Source organism: Triturus cristatus, chromosome 9 (assembly GCF_964204655.1).
Source record: "Triturus cristatus chromosome 9, aTriCri1.1, whole genome shotgun sequence".
NCBI lineage: Eukaryota > Metazoa > Chordata > Amphibia > Caudata > Salamandridae > Triturus > Triturus cristatus.
Genome location: NC_140592.1, coordinates 677,842,231 through 677,864,315, shown reverse-complemented (window position 1 = coordinate 677,864,315; position 22,085 = coordinate 677,842,231). Strand labels below are relative to the sequence as shown.

General features: G+C 44.1%; 1 protein-coding gene across 1 annotated transcript in view; it reads right to left on the bottom strand.

Moving 5' to 3' along the window:
• Positions 1 to 22,085, bottom strand: part of LOC146798483 (solute carrier family 22 member 20-like) — a 141,971-nt gene that overhangs the window by 60,403 nt on the left and 59,483 nt on the right. Inside the window, exon 3 of the mRNA XM_085625755.1 lies at positions 21,900 to 22,003. Within this exon, the coding sequence (XP_085481881.1) occupies positions 21,900 to 22,003 (104 nt within the window). The remainder of the gene's footprint in view (positions 1 to 21,899; positions 22,004 to 22,085) is intronic.

Below are 22,085 nucleotides of genomic sequence, written 5' to 3'. Positions count from 1 at the left end.
TGTGTTGTTTTCTTGCTCTGATTCTTCTCTCTTTCCTCAAACACTGGTTGAATTCTTTATTTGCATGTTTTAGATTTGTGCATGCACCTTCTTTCAGGAGTTGATATCCTGTTTGTCATATAGGTATTGTCATACAGTATAGCCACACAAATATCCACGTTTAAAAACTGGCATTTGTTTTCACGTGTCCAAAAACAAAGTGGGGATAATAATTGGTCTTTAACGCCTCTAAAATTACAAATTCTTACATTCACAATTACACATGGATAGATATGCATCTAACTGTACTTCAAAAATAACTGTTCTTCATGTGTAATTCCTGTTCACGTCCTCCGATAGGGAGAAAAATATTTTGGTACTTGTTGGCAGTGCTTTGCCAAACACCTTGAGTCAGATGCATAAATGGACATGTTGGGTTGCGGACGCTGTGGCTTGCGCTATGCCTGCAAGTACTAACCGATCACGGCGCAAAAAGTCATTTTGCAGGGATTAGGAAATACCATCTTCCATTAATATTCACGAGGCAGGATTTCCAGGGTGTATCATTGCGAATGGCTGCAAATGCAGAGATGGAGAACTGCAAAGGACAACGCATCCACGCCTCTTCATTTACATTTGCAAATTGCCATCATTGCAATAACAAAAAGAGTTGACCCATTACAAAAGGAATTTTGGTGCAGCACCTACTCCATAACGTGCCCACAGCTACTATTTGCACAGTGGAAGCTGTCCCTTATGTACACTTTCATTTAAAAAGTTGATAACAAGTACTCACTGACAATCATTTGCGACTGCTGATGTTGTCATACAGTTGTTACAGTTCTATGTGAGTTGCAAAGTGGGGAGTGGGTTTGGCATGCAGAAGAAGCTGGGGTGGCTACTGCTCTCTTATGAATGTGATTCACAATCAATTAAAATGTGGGAGACACAGAAAGCTGTGACTTGCTATGCCACTCTAGTGCCCTATGATTTGGGCTTTTACATTCACAAAATTTACTAGTTTGTGCCAGCTTTGGATTGCAAAGACTCTGTAAACATCTTGCTCCGTACCTCTTATAACCGCAATAAAATTTCAGAATTCTGCTTTCATATCAATAATACCTCAGCATAGTTTAATAGACTTTGATTAAAATACCCAAGTTTTTAAATGTAGTGCAAGTACAAAGTAATGAGATCTAGCTATCTAGATTTTTTTCATTGTATTATATATTTTTTATCCTATTTGTTGTTTTTTATTTTAAATAGAGATCCTAATTTAGATTATTTTCAAAACAACCATACATTTGAAGGAATTTCATAATAAAGCCATGTTTTTAAGTTTACATTACAACAATACAAGTACATTATGCATTTATGGCACATCCTTTTAAAACTTTTGGTGAACCTTTTGAATTCGCGATATTTCCCTAAATATTGAAGAATACAGAATTCTGTGAGAATACGTCATTTGGACAGTTGATGCAATTTACTACAGTAAAATTGTAGCCGTGCTGCTATTCAGCATGGCTAAAAAACATAGACAACACCTATAGCTCTCGGATTGCTGTGACCTATTGACTTTGCCAATGCTTGTTATGTAACCTTTCTGTACCTTTCAATATTTCAGCGTTCCAAATACTCCAGGGCATGCTGTAAACCTGAGAATAACACATGTTGGCTACTTTATTGTTTTACATAAATGGATACAATAAATGGATACTTCTTTTTTGTCAATCTTCACTTAAGGATTCAATCAACCAACAATGTCAAAGAAGAATAGTGGGTTCCATTTAGGCCTGGGCTAAAAATCCATTCCGCTCGCGGAAATTGCGATAATTTGACATTTTCGCGTTCCGTGGAGAGCGCGAAAATGTCAACATTTCCGCAATCTGCATTTTACCGGAAATTTTTTGCTTGCTCGCGCTGCAAAATAATACATTCTCGCGTGCGCGCGATCGCCTTACCTGAATCCCCACGTTCACCGACAAGTTTTCCCGATCCGGTCGCGTTCTCCACGAGATGTTGGATTGTTGGTAGCCATTTGCGCTGTCTCGCGACAGTTCGCGCCCGCAGTAACGTCATGCGTCGCGCGATCACGGCTTTCTTCTCGCGATCATGTACCGCGAGACAAGTGAAAACAAGACGGCCGCGCCCGCGAGCAACCGCATGGGTAAGTTGGCAAGCCGCGACCACGCAGAAAATACCGTGAACGGGCGGGAAAAAAACTTCTGCATCTTCGCGATATTTTTGCGTGTTTGCGGGGATTTTTAACATTTTCGCGATAATTTGCGAAAGTGAATTTCGCAAATTCCGCCCACCCCTAGTTCCATTCCTTCAACTACTGAGTGAGAGGTCACCCCCTGCTGAGTTGTAGATAGGATCTAAGATCCACCAGCCAACAATGCACTTTGTTTAATTAAAAGCAAGTACAGTTAAAACATGATGAAAAATGTACTTGCTATGCCTGGAAATCAATGTTTACACCTTTACTTTCCTACTTTTTCAAGATGTCTGATCCCGGGCAACTCACTTCATATCCCACTGCCCACTTTCTTTATCTGCCCGAAAAATCAGGAGTGCCTAAAGACAATTTATTACCCTCACGTCTTGTCAGAGCTGTTACGTATGAGACCTCGCTTCCTACCAGGGACACGCTGCCCAAACTTTCTTCTATTTTTTGCTTTTAACAGAAAAGTTTGTTGATTATGGGATGTTCATCTCGGTTTTTCTTCTTGTGAAAGGAGATTAGCTTGCTTTATAGCTGCAAAGTTTTTTGCCTCCTCATATGTGAAATAGAGGGTGCAGTAGTAGTTAATACCTTTCGAAAACAACCTTGTGTCACCTTTGCAGAGCAGATATATGTATCACGTTCTAATATTCATTTTTGGAAAACTTACCAGTTTACCTTTTTTTGGTACATTTAGTGTGTGTGGCTCTAAATATAGGACAGGTGTCACAAAATTATAAATGTATTTTGTACTTCACATGCGAGGACAGATAGGTTCTTTTTTCTTCCTGGGTTTATCATGATAAGTTCAATATTTAAATAACTCCGTGCTGCACTGGCTGCACCCACCATGCTACTGGCTCCCATGAAAGAAATGAGGGAAATAGGGCGGGTCCACTTGATAGCAAGCTAGGCTGATCCAGGACAGGCACGGGGGCCTCAGGGCGGTTCTAAAATTATTGGATGCTATGAAGCCTGCTAGAAGTGGGACTGGAAGTTCCTCTGCTACTATAAATTTGTTCAGAGAGAGGTCCCATTCTGCCTCACTGGGAACTGAAACCGGCCCTGGCAAGCTGCTCACCCGGCCCCCCGGAGGGGGAGGAGGGGTTGCTGCCGAGCTGTTTGCTATATTTTTAAAGCAACAGTGGTCCCATACACTTAGGATAGGTACAGTATCACAATTTATACAATCAAAAATTGGAATTATCCGTGTAGTCACTTCGAAAGATAAATGCAATTTCTTATCATTAAATTAGAAACACGTAATATGCAAGGGGATGAGTGAGCAAACCGTGACGAGGTAAAAGGGAAATCAGCAGATTTCCTTCCTGCAGGCAAGTGACTTAAAAGGTGACTTCTCAGTGTGTGACAAATTGCAAATACAAAAAGTCACAATCAAATTAACATCTCATACTCAACAATAAAATACATAATAAAGTATCAAGTTAGAGACATGAGTCAACGACGTTTCGATCCCCATGAAAATAGTGGGATCTCTTCAGGACAAAAAGATGAAACGAGTGCCTGGGAAGTTTGCCTGGGTAGGTGTAAGTGGAGAGGAAGGAAAGGTAGGGAAAAGGATGGGATGGTTATTAGAGGGTAGAGGAGAAAGAGTGGGGTAACATTAGTTAGGTTCAAGAACAATTAAGTACAAACAGGCACACCAAAGAAATTATACAGCAGAATGAATACGAGTTTAGGAGGGTTAAGAGCAAACGATAAAGTATGACGAATAAGAATAGTGACAATAGTATTAAAAAGGGATGTGCTATGTAGATGACCAATCAAGTCAGAAATTGACCGGTAAGTGCTAAACAAATTAAGTCCACCATGATTAAATCTAATTTAAGGATATAAAGGAAAAGGAGAAAAAATGAAAAAATGAGGGTACAGTTGAGAGGTGTGACACTGTGATTGGTACAGAGGGGTTAAATTAATAATGGTAGATAGGTAGAGCAGTAGAGCGAATAAGGAGTAAGAAAGGTGATAACCAAGATAGTGAGAAAGGTTGAAAATAAGGTGAAGCTATATTGAGTCCGGGTGGAACTAAGAATGATGACCAACGCGTGAAAGTGTGGTTAAAGGGTGCTTAAGGAGGAAGGGAGCAAAAACTGTGAATGGCGGTAAGGACGGAAAGACTTACTATACGGAGGTACAGGAGGGGACGACCAGCGGCCGGTCGGCGGCAATAAAGTTGTGGATCCTGGAAGCGGAATCGGTCAAGAATCCGAAGTCCGGCGTAGACGATGCAGAATTCCCGGAATCATGGAGCGGGGGGACAGAGTAGGGCCGGGGGTTGCACCTACAATGAGCGTCAGCGGTGCCTCAATTCGAGTAAGGGATAGGTCCCAGCCAGGACCTTGGAGGAGCAGCGTCCTCGTGGTTAGAATACCGACACCTAGAGTAGGGGGAACAAAGGATTAAAGATCCATGGGGGAAGGGAGGGATAGGGCGGATGCTAGGGGGAACAGGTGGCTTACCTATGGATAGGCAAAGAGTGTGGAGCAGTAAAACGAATGCCGCAATCTCACGTCAACATCAATGGTCGCGGGTCCTGTGGCGGAAGCGCAATGAATTAGAGCGAATAGGAAGGCAAGTGGAGGCGGGCTGTATAAGTAGCTCCCACCAAAGTGGAAACGGTAAAGTGTTCTAGTGCAGGATGTTGGAAGGCGCGGCCATTTTGGAATGGAGTGAATGGGAGGGAAAACGGTGGTGACTAAAGGGGGTGGAAGCAAGATGCAGGAATTAAGTGTCCATAGCGGGGACGAGAGGGAAAATACCGAGAAATTAAGGTAGGGGGTAAGGGCAACAGGGAAAAGGAAGGCAAGAATTAAGAGAGAGAGAAGTGAGTAGTAGGGAATAAGAAGGGCTGGATAGTAGGAGTGAAAAGAGAGGAAGGATCGGGTTATGAGAAGAGGAATGACAAAAATTACAAATATAGAACCGGGTAAAAATAAGTATTAATTAGAGCAATAAGCGGGGGGGGGAGTAAAAAACATAGGAGGCATGGAAGAATAGATCCAAATGAACTGGGCACAAGGGTGAGCGAATTACACATACAAGTTAGCATTCTTAAACAGTGAAAAGCACATCACATATACATCAAGGGATTATCAAGTTACAGCAGGTTAGACCAGTCCTCCAGGCGGTTCAGACCTGTGTGGAGGCTGTTAGTACGGATTATCCATTTTAATTCTTCCTTATTAAGGATAGCAGCAATGTTTGTATTACTTGAGGGCTGTTGGATCACGCTGATGACTTGCCACCACATGTCATCTTCAGTGTCATTCATGCAGGTAATGTGTTCAAAAAGTGGCGCATTGGCTGTTTTGCAACGAACCCGGCTTCTGTGTTGGTAGATCCGGATTCTGATCTTTTGTGTCGTTTGTCCAACATAAATCAAGTTACAAGGGCAAGTAATGGCATATATAACATTGGCGGTGTTACAATTGGAAAAATGGGTGAGAGTGATGTCTATGTTTGCATGCACAAATTTTTTAGTGTCCGTTGTCAGATTGCAAACGCTACAACCACCGCATTTGAAGTGGCCTACTAGGGGCGGTAGACTTCATAGGCCTCTAAGAGAGGGGTCATTTTTGGTATTAGGGAGGGCTGCCCTCACCAGGTGATCTTTGATTCTTTTGCTCTTTTTAAAGGCAAAGAGTGGGCGTTCTAAGTTCAGATTGCCAGCATTAAGTGTGGGTCAGTGTTTCAGAATGCATTTTCTCACTATGTTGGAGATGGGTGAGAATGTAGTGACACATACTATTTTGTCATCATTTTACTTTCTTTGGGGCTGAGTAGAGTCTCCCTAGGGCAGTACCATGCTCGTTTCAAGGCTATTTTCACCAGTTTGCGGGGATAACCTCTACTGGTCAGTTTTTTGGACAGACTATTGGCTTCCATAAAGTAGTCCTTCTTAGGATAGCAGTTACGGCGTATGCGGAGAAATTGTGAATATGGAAGGGAGTCGTGTAAGGCTCTGGGTGGTGGCTGCTGTATGATAATAAGGTATTCTTTTCAGTGGGTTTGCGGTAGAGTGTGGTATAAAGACTTCCATTGTGGGCATGATGGATAAGTCACGGAACGCAATCTCCTGTTTACTGCTGTTAATGGTGAATTTAAGGCCATCACTGTGTGAGTTCAACCAGTTCTGAAATTAATTCTGAGAGGTTGTCCTCAGTACTGTTCCAGATGGGAAAAATATAATCTATGTACCGTTTCCATTCAAGAATGTAAATTCTGAATGGGTTGTTGGGGGATAGTATTCTCTGCGTCTCAAGCCAGTCCATATAGAGTATAGCGAAATTTGGAGCAAAGACTGCGCCCATGCTGGTGCCCTTAACTCGCTGATAGAAATTGCCATCGAATAGGAAAAAATTCCTGGTGAGACAGATCTTAAGGAGGTAAAAGATATGGGCATAGATATAGCTAAGGAAACACGTACTATGCAAGGAGATGGCATTTGTGTGGGCTCAGAGGCCATGACCTATCAACCAGTACCACTCAGGGGAATTTCTTTCCCAATATGAACATAAAGCAGCTGATGACTTGCCTATTCGTGAAGTCATTGTGAACATTCATTCAAAAGAATGGAAGGAGACTGATAAAACTGGGTTTCCTCAATTTCTGCCTAAACGATATGTCTTAAGTTCTTTTGAGGACAGATTGCGGCAAACACCAAAAGTTAACACCATCTTAGCAGGTATGGTCTCTCCTTTCTCTCTGGCTTCAGAGGACGCATCGTTGTTGGATCCTACTGACAAGAAGGTGAAACCCTCCTTAAAAAGGGCTTATGCAGCTTCTAAAGTTTCTCTTAGAGCCGCCACGTTTGCTGCCCATTCATCTCTGACTTATATGAAGGGGTTTCTGCTGCTGTTTGATGCGCTTCAAGAACAGGATACTAAGGAAATCCTGGCTAACAGAGATTTCACCTCAGTTTCTTTTTGATATATCTTATGTTTTTCTTGCATCCTCAGCAACAGCACCTGAACATGCCTCGATCACCGCACATGGTCAATCTTGACTTAAGTATTGGAAACTAGAGCAGTCACAAGAAGCAACTTGAGGATCTGGTTAAAAAGGCTGCTGAGGAAAAGACAGTCATGCAACCATTTTATTCCTTTTCTTCCAAAAAGTCTTTCATTCAGAAGAAATATCAGCAAGATTTGAGAAGTAAGCAGCCCTTTCGAGGCCAGGCTCGTTGTCCTGAAGCTACAATGAGAGGAAAATCCCAACCAGAGTTGCTATCCCATCAACAGCCTCTGCGTCTAAAACGACAATATATCCTCTGTCAACAGGCAGTGAGGATGCACTCACTGAATCTTGGCCATAGGATCTGCTTTATGCCTTCCCTCCCTTTCCCCTTCTGCGGAGGGTGCTTCTGAGGATTTAGAGGGAGAGCAGGGTTGTCCATCTAATAGCACCTAACTGGCCACAAAGGCAGTGGTTTCCGCTGTTACCTTAGTTGACGGTAGCAGCCCCTCTTCATCTACCATATTCTCACAGTCATACAACCTTGTCTGCCACTCAAGGACGTCAACTAATTTTGACAGATTGGAAGTTTATATGTCTGGGTTGCATCAGCTTGGTTGCTCCTGAGAAGTGGTATGTGATATTCAGACAGTGAAAAAGTCTCAACTTTGAAATCATATACCAAACATTGGAAGCATTTGTGTTCCTGGTCAAGGGGTAGACCCTGTTATGGGGAATCCATTTAAGATTCTGATTTCCTTCGAGATGGATTTTCAAAAGGACTTTCTTCTCCTATCGTGGGACTCAATGGGCGGCCATAAAATCCTGCAGATAATGAGTTGTACTTATTCTAGCATTCTCCCATTGGACCCTAAACTTCTTAAAAGGTTTAAGCTCAAGACACCTTCTCTGTCTCGTCCCCTTCCATCCTGGGATCTCTCTGTATAGTTTACAGAAGGATCCATTTGACCCCTTGGAACACAGTGACATTTCTTGGCAACAGCAAAGGTGGCATTCTTACTTGCCACCATCTCGTCAAGGCGTCTGGGTAACTGACATCTTTGATCATTTCTTACCAGTACTTAAAGTTCTTGCCTGAAAGGGAGATGCTGAGACCTCACCCTAATTTTAAGTCTAAAATTCAGTCCTTTTTTATGCTAGTCAGGAGATCATTCTCCTGGGTTATTCTTCCCAGGGCATTCCCTCTTCTTTAGATGTGAAAAGAGCTCTGTTGGCTTATTTGGATAAAACCAAACCATTCAGAATGTCCAATCACTCTTGGTTCCTTAAGGTCCAGCCTCAAAGGGACGCAAGGCTTCTGTTACCACCATCAGCAGATGGGTTAGACAGGCTATATCCCAGGGCTTATGATTCTATGGGTTTAGAGTTACCAGGTAATGTCGTCCCACGTTCAATTAATGGCAGTAGCTGCCTCATGGGCTGAGGCTGGCGGGTAGCCTGCAAGAATGTGTCATGCAGCCACGTGGGCTATGCCCCACACATTTCTCTTTCACTGTAATTTGGAAGTTTTTTCTCCTGATACTGACAATTTTCGTGCCTCTGTTCTAAGAACAGCTATAATACATTTTTGCATCAAATAATTGTGTCAGTTTTTCTTGTTTTGTTACATCCTCATGTGCAACGACTATAACGAGGAAAACAGGTGTGGGGGTAATGAACCAATTACTTACAAGCAATCTTCATTACCCTTAGGATAGATCCCCCGTCATAGCAGTTTCCCACCCTCCTCTCTTCCTGGTAAACAATTATATGTGCTTTTGGTATTAACAAGAACAACTAATGGGGATAAGGGCTTTTATACTATAGGCTAAAAATAGAAGAAAGCTTGGGTAGCATTTGCCTGGCAGGAGGCGGGGTGTCATACCTAAGTGCAATGACAAGGAGGACTATCCCAAAGGTTATACAGACTAACAGTAAGTAATTGGTTCATTGTGTAACGGTTAAAGTTGAAGGTAAAGCACAATGTAGGCATTCATTTTATGGTGGCTCCCCATTTTGTGAGGACACGTGCATCACTGGCAGTTTCCCCACAGCAGCATATTAGCATCTAAAGGGGGGCTGTTCCTTGACAAATAACTGCGTGTGCCGGATCCCTGCTGCTTCCTGCGTGGACTGCCTGTGTGGCCCTGTGTGTTCCTTGGGGCTTCCTGTTCTTTCTCTGGCCTTCGCGACTCCCCCCCGCCGTCGCCCGACATCGCGACCGCTGTGTGGGGGGAGCGAGTAACGGGACGGGACGGGACTACAATACCCAGGTCCCCTTGCTTCCCGGAAGTGGAAATAACGCAGTTTGCGCGCCCGGAGGCGCTACTTAAACTGAGCCCGCCCCCGGAAGAGCGGGGGCTGTTCCTTGACAAATAACTGCGTGTGCCGGATCCCTGCTGCTTACCTGCGTGGACTGCCTGTGTGGCCCTGTGTGTTCCTTGGGGCTTCCTGTTCTTTCTCTGGCCTTCGCGACTCCCCCCCGCCGTCGCCCGACATCGCGACCGCTGTGTGGGGGGAGCGAGTAACGGGACGGGACGGGACTACAATACCCAGGTCCCCTTGCTTCCCGGAAGTGGAAATAACGCAGTTTGCGCGCCCGGAGGCGCTACTTAAACTGAGCCCGCCCCCCGCGTCGCGGGATCGCGCGCGGGTCGGCGCCGGGAGAAGCCCGGGACAAGGGCGGGACCGTCTGTGGCCGTCAGGGGCCAAAGGACGCCGGGCTGGGCCGTTCCTCTAAGCTCTGCTCTTTGGAACAGTTGTGAACCAACCCCCATTGGCTAATGCCATTTTATCCACTATTTGTCAGTCTTTCGCTTTGTTTAGAGTGTGTTCCTTTTATCTCACATTGTTTGGATTTTAGGTATTTGTGTTAGAGGTTCCTCATTGCTAATTGCTGTTGGCTCATAGGAATCATGGGGAAGCATTCTAAACCTACAGTTAGTCGCCCTATGACCAGACAGCTAGCCAACTCCAACCCACAGATCCCCAGTCTTACAGCGATAGATAAAATGCTTCAGAAGACAATTGGGGTGGTGGCTACAGCCATCGAAAATACCGAAAGACGGTTGTCGATTACTCCGGCATTTAATATGGCCCCTCCCTCTGATGGATTGGTTGACTTATCCTCATACCAGGTGGATCCCGATGCTATGTCTTCCTTGTTGCCCTCGTTTACACAACTACCGTGCGCTCAGGCACAAATAGACGAGCCAGCTCTAGTGGAAGCTGGGCCATCATTATCATCCTCCTTTGTTTCTATTGTGGCCCCCATAAAACAGGTAAAGCCAAGAAAAAAAAAACAGAAACTCAGAAAAAGGAGCTTTTTACCAGCTCCCCCTGCAGATAGTCCTGCCCTCTTGTCCCCGACCCATCACCCTCCTACTTCTATCCCTCCGATCTGGGTGACTACTTTATTAACTGACCTACAGTCACATATAGATCAGTCCCTAAACCTTCTTTTAAAAACCCTGTCATCCAAAATCGACAGGTTGGTATCTTTAGTTAATACCAAAGGTTTCGGGAAGAAGCAGCCAAACCATGATTTAAAGCACAACATGGGTAGTACGGAGGGTGCCAGTACTCAAGTAATGCTTAACAACCCTACTCCCCAATTACAGACACTTTTACCCCCGAACCAGTTAGTTAAGGATCCAGGCCAGCCTTCTTCGGTGCACCTAACTGCCCCTTCCCCCACTGCTGGTTCCCGTATGCCCACGACTGTGCCCCGAGCCCCTACTCTTGTTTCAGCACATGAGCAGTTCTCTAGCTGTAGGGATCTAGCTCCTCGGAGTTCGGACGGGGATGGAACTGTTCCTCCCGGGGGGGGGAACCGAGCACTACAGAGCCCGGAAGGTTCCCATCTTCTAGTACAGCTTCCCCCGGAGGCAGCACCTTATGTGATCGTGCTCACAGGAGTACCACCGCTAATGAATGGAAGGGGGGAATCTTACTCTGAATTAAAAAATAAAGTCATCCACTGGCTGTCCAAAAATAGACCATTGGAGGGAGCAGGGAGAGGGGAGATTCTCCATGTTCGGAGGGTTAACTGGCTGGGGACCCGCTTAAAGGACATAGGGGGGGATTGTGTCCTGATTAACTTTAGGGACCCCAGAGTAGTAGGACACATACTGGAGCAGGGCGGGCATCACAGAAGGGGAGCCATTGATGCATCGCATTTGGGGTATTTTTATTCCATCCCCAATACTCTGGATCCAGCGGATTTACTGTACTTCCATCAGGCCCCACACAATTCTTATTTTAATATCCCGGTTGAAAACCGTTTCGGCGTGCTCAACGCAGTGGACTGACAATCACCCCTGAGTCTTAGCAAGGGAGGGTTTATGCCCTTGGGGGGGAAACAGGCTGGGGATGTTTCTGATGCGATGATGGCTCTTCCCCCGGCTGCTCCTGGTACGGAGAGCGGCCCTGGGTCCCCTTCTCCCCCATTTCTGTCCCCAAGCGCCACGGAGGGATGCCTCGTGTTGAACCCCCTTGAGCATTCTGCTTCCCACAGCCCTCCATCTTCCCTCCCTCTGGCCGACAGCCCTCCCCGAATACCTATCCGAAGACCATTAGTTGGGTCTTGGAATGTGGCTGGATTGGAGTCCAAACTCTCTGATCCCGAGTGGGGAGAGCTAATGGACAATTACGACATCTGCATATTCCAAGAAACCTGGCTACGGTCCATACCTTGGAGGGTGGGTTACGCATCGTTTTCGGCCCCAGCAGCGCAAGGGGCGAGAGGAAGACCTTCGGGGGGGTTAGTAGTATGGGTTGCAACACACTTGGGGTGCTCAGTAAAGTTACTGGATCCAAAGTCCCCTGACATTTTATGCCTGCTACTCACTTTCCCCGCTAGCTACTCGCTAGTAGTAATAAATGTCTACTTGCGCCCCCAGCCGGTTCAGTTGGGTCTGTCGATTTTGGGCGCCCTGGAAGATGTTTTACATTCTCTTCCACCCGCGTCCCACAAACTAATTGGTGCAGATCTTAATTGTCACTTCGAACCCCTCCCTGGGATCCCCTCCTCCACCTGTGACGAGGATGAAACTTATCTAATCCCAGACCTCATCTCCTATCCCGCCAAACGCCTTTCCCCTCTAGCCCTTGAGATCAATAGGCTTACCATTGCACACTCCTTGCGGGCCTGCAATGGTAGACTCTGCCCGGACGTGCCGGGGTCTTTCACCTTTAATAGATCTGGGAGTTGTTCGACTATCGACTATGTTCTGGTGAACGTGGAATTCTGGGGCCACTTGGCCCCCTTTTCTGTTATTCCACGGGTCGATAGCGATCATAATCTACTGTCACTGGAACTGGTTAACAAGTTAGGTGGCAGTGGATTTTCTAAGCCCCAATTACCATCATATAGCGAGAATCTGGTACTAGTGGCAGGTGGTAGACGGATTAGGTGGGAAAGGGTAGTGTCTGACGACCTAAAGCTTGCTGATATTTATAGCACTGTGACCTGCTCTTTGGAAGCAGTCTCCCACCTCTTGAGCCCCACCGGGGATATCCCGCAGTCCCGACTCCTCGATCTCCAGACCATCCACAAGGATCTTCTTGGCAGTCTGGCTAGCTTCTTTTATAGCCCTACTGCCTCTAAACCAAGGCCTCCTAGGCCCGAGCATTGGTTTAATGGTACCTGTAGGTGGGCTAAGTCTGCCCTGATAAAAGAAGTAAAAGAGGGTACCCTGCCTAGTATCCGGGCGGCTAGGGCCACCTACAAAAACCTGATCAAGGAAGCAAAAGCCGAGTGGGAGGATCTAAGGTGGCAAAATTTACTGCAAGCTTTAGTAGACCGTGACTCGAGGGCGTTCTGGAACATTGTTCGAACGGGCACGGTAGCCAGTAGCCCTGCAATTATTCCTAATCTCAGCGAGGAGGTCTGGCTTGCCCATTTCCAACCTCTCTTTTCGGTCAGTAACTCCCCGGGTGGCACCGATGCAGGCACCTCACGGATTGATATTGTAACAGACCGGTTGTGCCTGGAAGAAATTGAGAGTCGTCCCTTTTCTCTTTCAGAAGTAGAATTGGCCCTCAATTCCCTATCAGTAGGGAAAGCTCCGGGGCTTGACAAGATCCCTGGTGACCTCTACAGAAGTGATGTAAAGATTTGGGCCCCTTATATTTGTGTATATTTTAATGCCATTTTGCAGGGCCTCAGAATCCCGGACACCTGGTTGGGTGCAGAAATTATACCCATCTATAAAAAATCTTCCCCGCTGGATCCAGCCAATTACCGCCCCATCAGCCTGATTGATGTTTTACAGAAGCTGTTCGCCCGAGTCCTCTTATCCAGATTGCAGTTCTGGATGGAGGATCAACAAATTCTAACCTCCCTTCAGGCGGGGTTCCGAGCTAAGGTTTCTACTATCGATCAACTATTTAGACTACTTTTGATCTATTGGAAGTCAGTCAGCATGGGTGCTGGTAATTTGTATCTGATTTTTGTGGACCTTCGGTCCGCTTTTGATATGGTGCAAAGGGAAAAACTCTGGGCCCTTTTACTAGAGATGGGTGCTCCCCCCTACCTTTGCTACTTATTCAGGCGCCTCCATTTAGGCACCTATGCAAGGGTGAGATATGGGAGATGTGGGGAAATCTCTGGGCCATTTCCGGTTGAGAAGGGTGTGAGGCAGGGCTGCGTCCTGGCCCCCACCCTTTTCTCCCTTTTCATCAATGGATTGATTGAGTATCTTCTGCGCACCGCTAACTTGGACTCCCCTGTACTGGCGGGGCGTAAGGTCCCGGCCCTAATGTTCGCTGATGATACGCTCTTGTTATCTCAATCTTACATGGGCATCCAGCGTACACTAGAGGCCTTCTGCTCCTTTTGTAAAATCAGGGATCTAGAACTGAACCTCTCCAAGACCAAATTTATGGTTTTCGGTTCTAATTCATTTAATTGCCCCCATCCTAAATTGGGAGATGTCGAGTTGGATAGGGTTGCTACTTTTGAGTATTTGGGGGTGACCCTTAATGATAAAATGAATTGGGGGTCCCATTTGGCGAAGGCAAATTTGAGATTAGCCCAATCAGTGGGGGGTATCTTGAAGGTGTTTAACAACACCTCTTTTAAACCTTTGGGCCCCCCTATGGAAATCTATAAATCTCAAGCCAGAGGAGGAGCACTTTATGGCCCTGAATTATGGGGATATTCCATCCCCGCTTCCCTCTCATCTATTGAGAACTCCTTTATCAGGAGATTGCTGAAACTACCTGTCAGCACCCCACTAACCCCTTTGAGATGGGATTTGGGTCTGGTTCCCATAGAAGAGATTGCTCTGAACCGTCCTCTTCAGTTCTGGAGGCGTCTTTGGTCAACGCCCGAGTTGGTAAGCTACAGGTATGATCTTGGTGACATTTTGGCAAGGGGAAAATCGGACAAGATCCCTTGGCTTGCCTACATAAAGAACCTCTGCAACTTAATTGGGATGGGGAACTTATGGTCCGCCCCGGAAGAGACCTGCCGTGCACTCTCGAAGAACTCATTGCGGGAGGTCTTGAAATCTTATAGGAAGGGAATTCTATTCCACTCCTCCCTGGGTAGGCTTACTAACACCTTTCTGGATACTAAGTGTAGTCCCCAGTTTGAAGTTTTTCTGGACGTTATCCAACCCCCTTTGGCTAAGAAACTTTACATTCAGTTCAGACACGGTTCGCTCCCGCTGAGGGATCTCACACATAGATGGTCCAATGTTGTAGATCCCGTTAGCTCGTGTCCTCTATGCACTGCTATTTGTGAAACAGAGCTGCATGTTGTTCTCTTTTGCCCTTTATATACTATTGCTAGAAAAAAGTGGATCGTCCAGTTATGCAAGTCTAGGGGTCTCAGGGACCACAAGGAGGTGTTTAGAATTTTGAAATATGATACCACTCCACTGATAGTGTTTGCAATGGCCAAATTTCTACTCTCAATGTGGTTTGCAAGGTCCAAATTTATGTCTTCCACAACTCAACTCTCCTGATTTTAGTATTACCTATATTACCATCACAGTACTTTGAGGTGTAATGTGTATATCTTTGGCCCTGGATTAATTTTTAGTAATTTGTTCCCGTGGAAAAGATCATGTTTTTTCACTGCATATGTTTTATGAAACTATTTTAATGTTTTAATGGATTTCACTCTACACAATGCTATTTAATCATGTTTTAAATGTATATATGTATTTATGTCTTTTTATGGTATTATACCGAAATAAAAGCTTTGACTGACTGACTGGCATCTAAAGGGATTTCTCCAACATCAGCAGCATTCATTGGACTATAGCAGATGGGAGAGGAGCGTTCGTTAATAGTTTAAACACATATCACTTTATGTGGTCCTGCTGATTACTGGCACAATCTCTGTCCTGTCTCCCTTCTTCTGGGCAATGGCATACCACAAAAGGATGGGGCAGTCTGAGATATATGGTTAGGGACTCCTTTGACTGCTCAGCCACAGCCTTCCTCTCTCATAAAATACTCTGTACTAATAACTGTGGGGTTCTGGTCTGCCACCACTGTCTTCGGCTTTCGCTTTAAACTACAAAAGAGTTTTGCCTGCTGCTAAAGTCTGAGTCCTTAGTTTTCAGGATAGTAGGGTTCAAGCCTTCTGATATTTTCTTCACTTTCAGTTTTGATGACAGTAGGGTTCTGTTGTCATGGTCTAGCACCTTCAGTTGTGGTGAAAGTGGGATTGTGGCTTGGTACTAGTGCCAATGGTCATATTTACATGACAGTGGGTGTGATGCCTGCTGCCATTGTCCACTCCCTAGCTTTGAGGGCAGTAGTGTTCTGTTGCCATCAGCTAGACATCTCAATTTGGGCCACCGTAGAGTTCTGGCCTACTTGTAATGCTTAGCAAGGATAGAGGGGTTCTCACGGGCTGCCAGTGTCTAAGATTGTGAGGTTTAATGATCAGTGGAATTCTGTCTGGTTTTCTTCCAGTATCTAGAGCTCTCTTTTAGTGGAGGTGGACTTCTCATCTGCTACCAGTGCCTGCGAACCCTCAGTTTAAACTAAAGGAGATATTGACCTGTTCCCAGTGTCTGGGCCCTCATTATTAGTGTTAGTGGGGTTAAGGCCTGCTGCCAGCTTCAAAACCCCTCAACCTGCTATTATAAGCTGGAATTTCTGTTTAATGAGAGTTGGGTTTGGATCCTAGAGTGCAACCCTTGGTTTTAATTAAAGTAGGATTCTGGTTTGCTTTAAGTGTCTTCAGCACTCAAATTCAGTGCCAATTGTATTTTACCAGCTGCCGTGATACTGCATTCATTTTTTGATGACCAGCTGCTATCAGGAAGGAGAGATAGTTTTAGAGATAATGTTTTTTTTTTAACTTGTCAAGGTATAACACTCAGTTTACACCATCAGGCCTCTCGTTTGTTGTCAGTGTCTGGACCCATTAGTTTGAATTACATTTGTACTCTAGCCTGTTGCCATAGCAGACCTATTTTATTGATATTGGGGTTGTAGCCAGCACCCAGACTCTAAAAGCCCTCAGGATGGCTCCCATTAGCAGGAGTTTATCCCCACACCGCAGCTGTAGTAGTGTATTAAAACCACTAGTTCTGAGCAAGAGATACAAGAAGCAGGAGTCCTTACCAAGTGGGAGTACCAGACTGCCTTAAAGAAATATTACATCAAAGGAATATTTTGTTATCAGCCACTGTACATGATTGGAGCTGTCACTAGTCCACAGTGTTGAAAAAAGTTTCATATAATTGCCAGTCCAATCCAGTGTTTAAACAACTTTGGTTGCAGGTGGCTGGAATTGGGGGGGGGGAGGGGGGCACCAGCACACCTTTCTGGGAAATATGCCTCTTTTGTCATCGCCAGACTTACATCCAGGGCAAGAGAGGGAAAGCAGAAGAAATAAGAATGAAGAGAAACCAGGAAAATACTAACAAAGAGAAAAAGAAGAGATGAAAAAACAGCAGGAGTGAGATAAAAATACTGGAGGTGTAGCGTGATGGAAGAAAGAGGCATGGAGTAGCATCAAGACAGGGCAGATTTGGTACTCAGCAACTGTTGCATTCGGCAGTGCTGGTGTTGGGCTCTTAAGAAAGTGCTTTGGGCCCCTGCACTTATTTCTTCATTTTCAATTATACACAGGGCTTAATATTAAATGTTTGTGTGTTAGTTGGAGAGGGGATTTTGTGAAGAGCATTTGAGGAAACAGAGAGTTGAGGAGAGGTGTGGAGGAAGCTCCTGGCAGAAAGGCAGGAAGTAAAACCATATTCTTATCTTAAGCCCCACAAAACCTATGACATCTTATGCTTAAGCCCTTTGGGCCAGATTCTGAAAGGCAAATTTACACTTGTAAATGCACTGCAGTGTAAATCTGTTTCTGCACCTGGGTGTAAATCTACACTTTTGTGCAGTTTACTATTTCTGAGTCTAAAGTGACACACTGTTATTAACCCTGGGCGTAGTTCGCAAAGTAGCGCTATGCGTAGCTACGCAAAGTGCACTTCGTACTACTCAAGCTACGCGTAGCACTTCGCGAACTGAGTAGTACCCTGTTCGCACTGTGCAAGATGTCATTTTCAATGATTGCACAGTGTGAACAAGCAACCGGCACTGTGCAATCATTGAAAACTGCATCTTGTACAGTGCGAGCTGTAGTTTTCTGCCGCTCGAGTAGATTTTTACTCGAGCGGCAGCTTTCTCAACGCGAACTGGTAGTTTCTCATCGCGAGCGGTCGCGAATATACGCGACCACTCGCAATGAGAAACCTGACCTCCCCGCGTTGAGAATCTCACCGGGAGGTTTATTTTCCAATTTTCCACGATCGCGATCGCCAACTTGATGTTGCTGATCGCGAACGAGGAAAAAGTCTCGCGGGGATGTCATTTTGCTTGCTCGCGGTCGCCAACTTGACGTTGAGGACCGCGAAGAAGCAAAAAATGACCGCTGCACTACGCAACGCTACGCTACACGTGTTTGCACTGTGCTACGTGCAATTCGCGTAGTGTGAAGTAGCGCAAACTTCGCAAACTACGGGAGCGTAGCGTAGTGCTTTGCCCAGGCATACTGTTGATATACGTCCCTCCACCTCCTGGTGGAGGCTCAAACTACTGGATTTACAAGTGTAAAGTTACTACTAATAACCTTTCACACATAGGTAGAAATCTCCACTCCCATACTGAGCTCTCCCTATCAGAAAGCTTAGAGAAAAATATTAAAATTATTATTTATTTGAAAAAGCCCACCAACAGTAACAGTTAAACTGTATTTAATATGTATAAAATTTTAACAAACGGTATTCTCATACTTTATTTGCAGTTTATGAAAAATATGACCCGTGATGAGGTTTTCCAGAGCCTCTGGCAAAGACAGGAAACCTGTTGGACTGTAACCTATGTTCCACCTGCACATTAGATGAGGATGGTGCCTACAGGAAAATGATCAGTCCTGTGAGACTTACAGGGTATTTGCTGTTAGTGAGCTCCAGATCGCCTTTCACCATGAATGGCCGCGCACCAGAATCTACAATATGGCTGCATTTGAAAACTTAATTAAAATCCACATCCTAACCTAGTGCAGATAATGTACAGTTATAAAACAAACAAAATAGTGGCAGTGAATGGAAATTTACAGCTACAGCTTGCATGAACCAAGTTGTTTCTCAAGTCTCCCAGGACATCAAAGATTACTCTCTGCCTAATACTTGTCCATACCTAGCTTAAATACACTTTTATGAATATTTTGGAAAGGACAGGCCTTTGGCAAAATTATGTAAAATGCACGAATTAGCATATCAATCTTATTGCACCATTTATGAATTATATTGGATGTCATAAATCATACGACTACATGTATCAATAATTGATGTGCTCTCAAACTATTATAAAGCTAATGTTATGTTATACATGTGCAATCCATACTAAATCAATACTAATGCAGCATATGTTTTATAAAAACAAGATGTTTACTCAAATGTATGAATATATGCCTATATCTATAAATGCAATAGAGGTACATAGGCAGAAAACATAGGGCCAGATTCACAGAAGTAATCCGAGACAAAGTCTTAACTTTACGACATTCAGTATTCACAAAAGGCATTTAGGAGTAGTAAAGTTAGGATTCCTAACTTTACTACTCCTAAATGCCTTTTGTGAATACCAAAAGTCATGAAGTTAGTATTTTGTCTCAGTTTAGGAGTAGTAAAGTTAGGAATCCTAAATTTACTACTGCTAAATGCCTTTTGTGAATACCGGAAGTCGTAAAGTTAGGACTTTGTCACAGTTTAGGAGTAGTAAAGTTAGGAATCCTAACTTTACTACACCTAAAAGCCTTTTGTGAATACCGAAAGTCGTAAAGTTAGGATTTTGTCTCAGATTACATTTGTGAATCGGGCCCACAATGATGATGTCAATGTGTGGAATTAACTTAAACTATTTACTTTTTTGACAATAGATTAAAAACTTAATGTCATTTTAGTTTTAAATTCAGATATATATATATGTTTGTGCGTGTGTGTGTTTATATATATATTTATATAAATATTAACAGATAAAAATGCACCATATTCATGCACAGTTTTCTCATCAATAATTTAACAGTAAATGTTGCACTGATAATATGAATGCTGTCATAGACGTTGTCACAAGTGATGTAATATGTGGGGTAATTAGTAGTGCATGGTGAGGTCATGAGTTATGGTTACCTTAGGGCACGATTCATAGGCCCTGATTTCGAGTGTAGCGGTTTTGGATCGCCAGACTGGCGGTGGGACTGCGGTGGCAGTCCGGAATCTACCTCATTACATGGCAGCTTTTAGGACCAGCCACTGCTGCGCCGACTGTGCCAGGGAATCGCCATTCCCATGGTAGTGGCGCAGTGCATAGGACCTATATAGTATGCAAGGCTGGACTGCCACGGTCCTCTGAGCATATTGTAAGTTTCCTATTCACAGCCTATTCAAGTTTAATGAGGGCTGTGTCCAGCTCCGCCCTCCCATTCTGCCAGTGATGGCCCATCCAGGCACACCTAATCTCTCATTGTGAGTGGCTGTCTAGGAGGAATACACAAAGCCCAACTGTCAGCTACACCCAGTCATGTGACCCAGAAACAGGCTGTAGGCTATAAATGGCTAAGGCAGGAAAATGACAACTTTCTAGAAGTGGCATTTTGAAAATTACAATCAAGAACCCAACCTCACCATCAAGAGAAGTTTTCATTACAATACCAAAGTCACCAAACATGAACTGTTTGCCTTTTCCTATTTGGAAGTTGCAGCTTACTAAATGCTAAAAATACCTCCAATATTATAGTTTTGGGATAAGCAGGACTTGCAGTAGTGAAAAACAAACTTAGGAGTTTTTCACTACCAGGACATTATAAACTTAAAAGTAGATGTCCTACTTTTTAAATACACTGCACTCTGCCCTCTGGGCTGTCCAGGGCCTGCGGTAGGGGTGACTTACATATATAAAAAAAGGTGGTTTGGTTTAATTTCTTTATGAAAGCTGATGACTCAGTAAATTGCCAGTCCCAAGGTGGATAGTCTTTATATAGACCCTTGGGCCATTATAATTCCAAGAATAATCTTATAGTAATCAAATTTCATCAACTTTGATCCAATTGTGAACAGAATGAAACATTGCTTTTTGAGACTTCCATATTTTATTGATGACAAGATAAATCCAATGATCTAAGTTCACAGTTAAAAAGTGTTTGAAGCATAATTACTGCAGTTCTAACTATCAAATTGCTCCCATGTTTATAAGAAGACCAATACACTTTCTGAAATATCCCTTCGTCAGGGGTGACTGCAAAAGGAAAATTAGAAAGAGGACCTATCAGCATCATAGATGAAATAAGTAAAACACTTGCAACAAATGCTGACCACTCAGTAACACAATAATTACCAATTTCTATACTGTACACATGATATGCTCCTATAGGAGTGTAATCTCTGATATTCCACCACCATCAACCAATGTACATAAACAACTGAAGTTTAGTCATGCTATCATAAACAAAACTAAAATTGAACAAAGCAAAACAAACACTACTTAATATTAAACTCTGTACCACATAGGAATCAAATGTGAAATAACCTGTGGCTAAACAACTTAATTCAAAAATTTACTCCAAGACCTACTTACACAGCAGGCTGAAAATGTGACCATGAATATCAAAACATGGGAGAAATCATAATAGTATTGTGCCAAAGTAACCAAGCAACTTATGGTGAATGTGTCATGGAAACAAATATCTCCAGTCCAGAAATGCAGTATGTCGATTCCATATCAATAGAATAAGATGCAAAATTAACCCATTTTCCATATCTGTAATATTTCAGATAGCGCCTTCGGTACAACGTCCTAAGAAATGGAAGGCCTGCGCACCAACATGTGATACCGCCAGCGTTCACGTTATGAACAAAATCGAGTGCACCCGATGCCTATTTATTTCCTACAGTAAATTAACCTTGTGACGAGCATTGAGAAGTACTACTGTATTACTACTTCACGTACTACAAAATGCAGTTGGTGAATGGACCCCCTTTGTCGCAACATGTACAAAGGTAAATGATGCCTTGCTGAATGTTGACTTATTTATTGTTTATGTGTAAATTTTGACACTGATTACTTAATGAGGTTAAATACTATCTTTCATTAACACAATGATTTTCAGTGTCTTTCTCAGTCCTACCACATGGGTGCTGAAGACTTGGACCTGGACCAGCTCTCTTGTTGATCGATCTATGACACTTACCTGTCAGAAGCACTGCCAAAGACGATGGCTCCGACCATAACCCCAGCCATGTAAATGGTCTGTGCCACTTGCCTCATCTGGCGACGTTCACACACCAGGTCCCACTAAGAGAAAGAAAAAGAGAGGGGGGGTGGGAGAGAGAGAGATGAGTATACAAGAAATGTTTGTATACTTCACTGTGACACC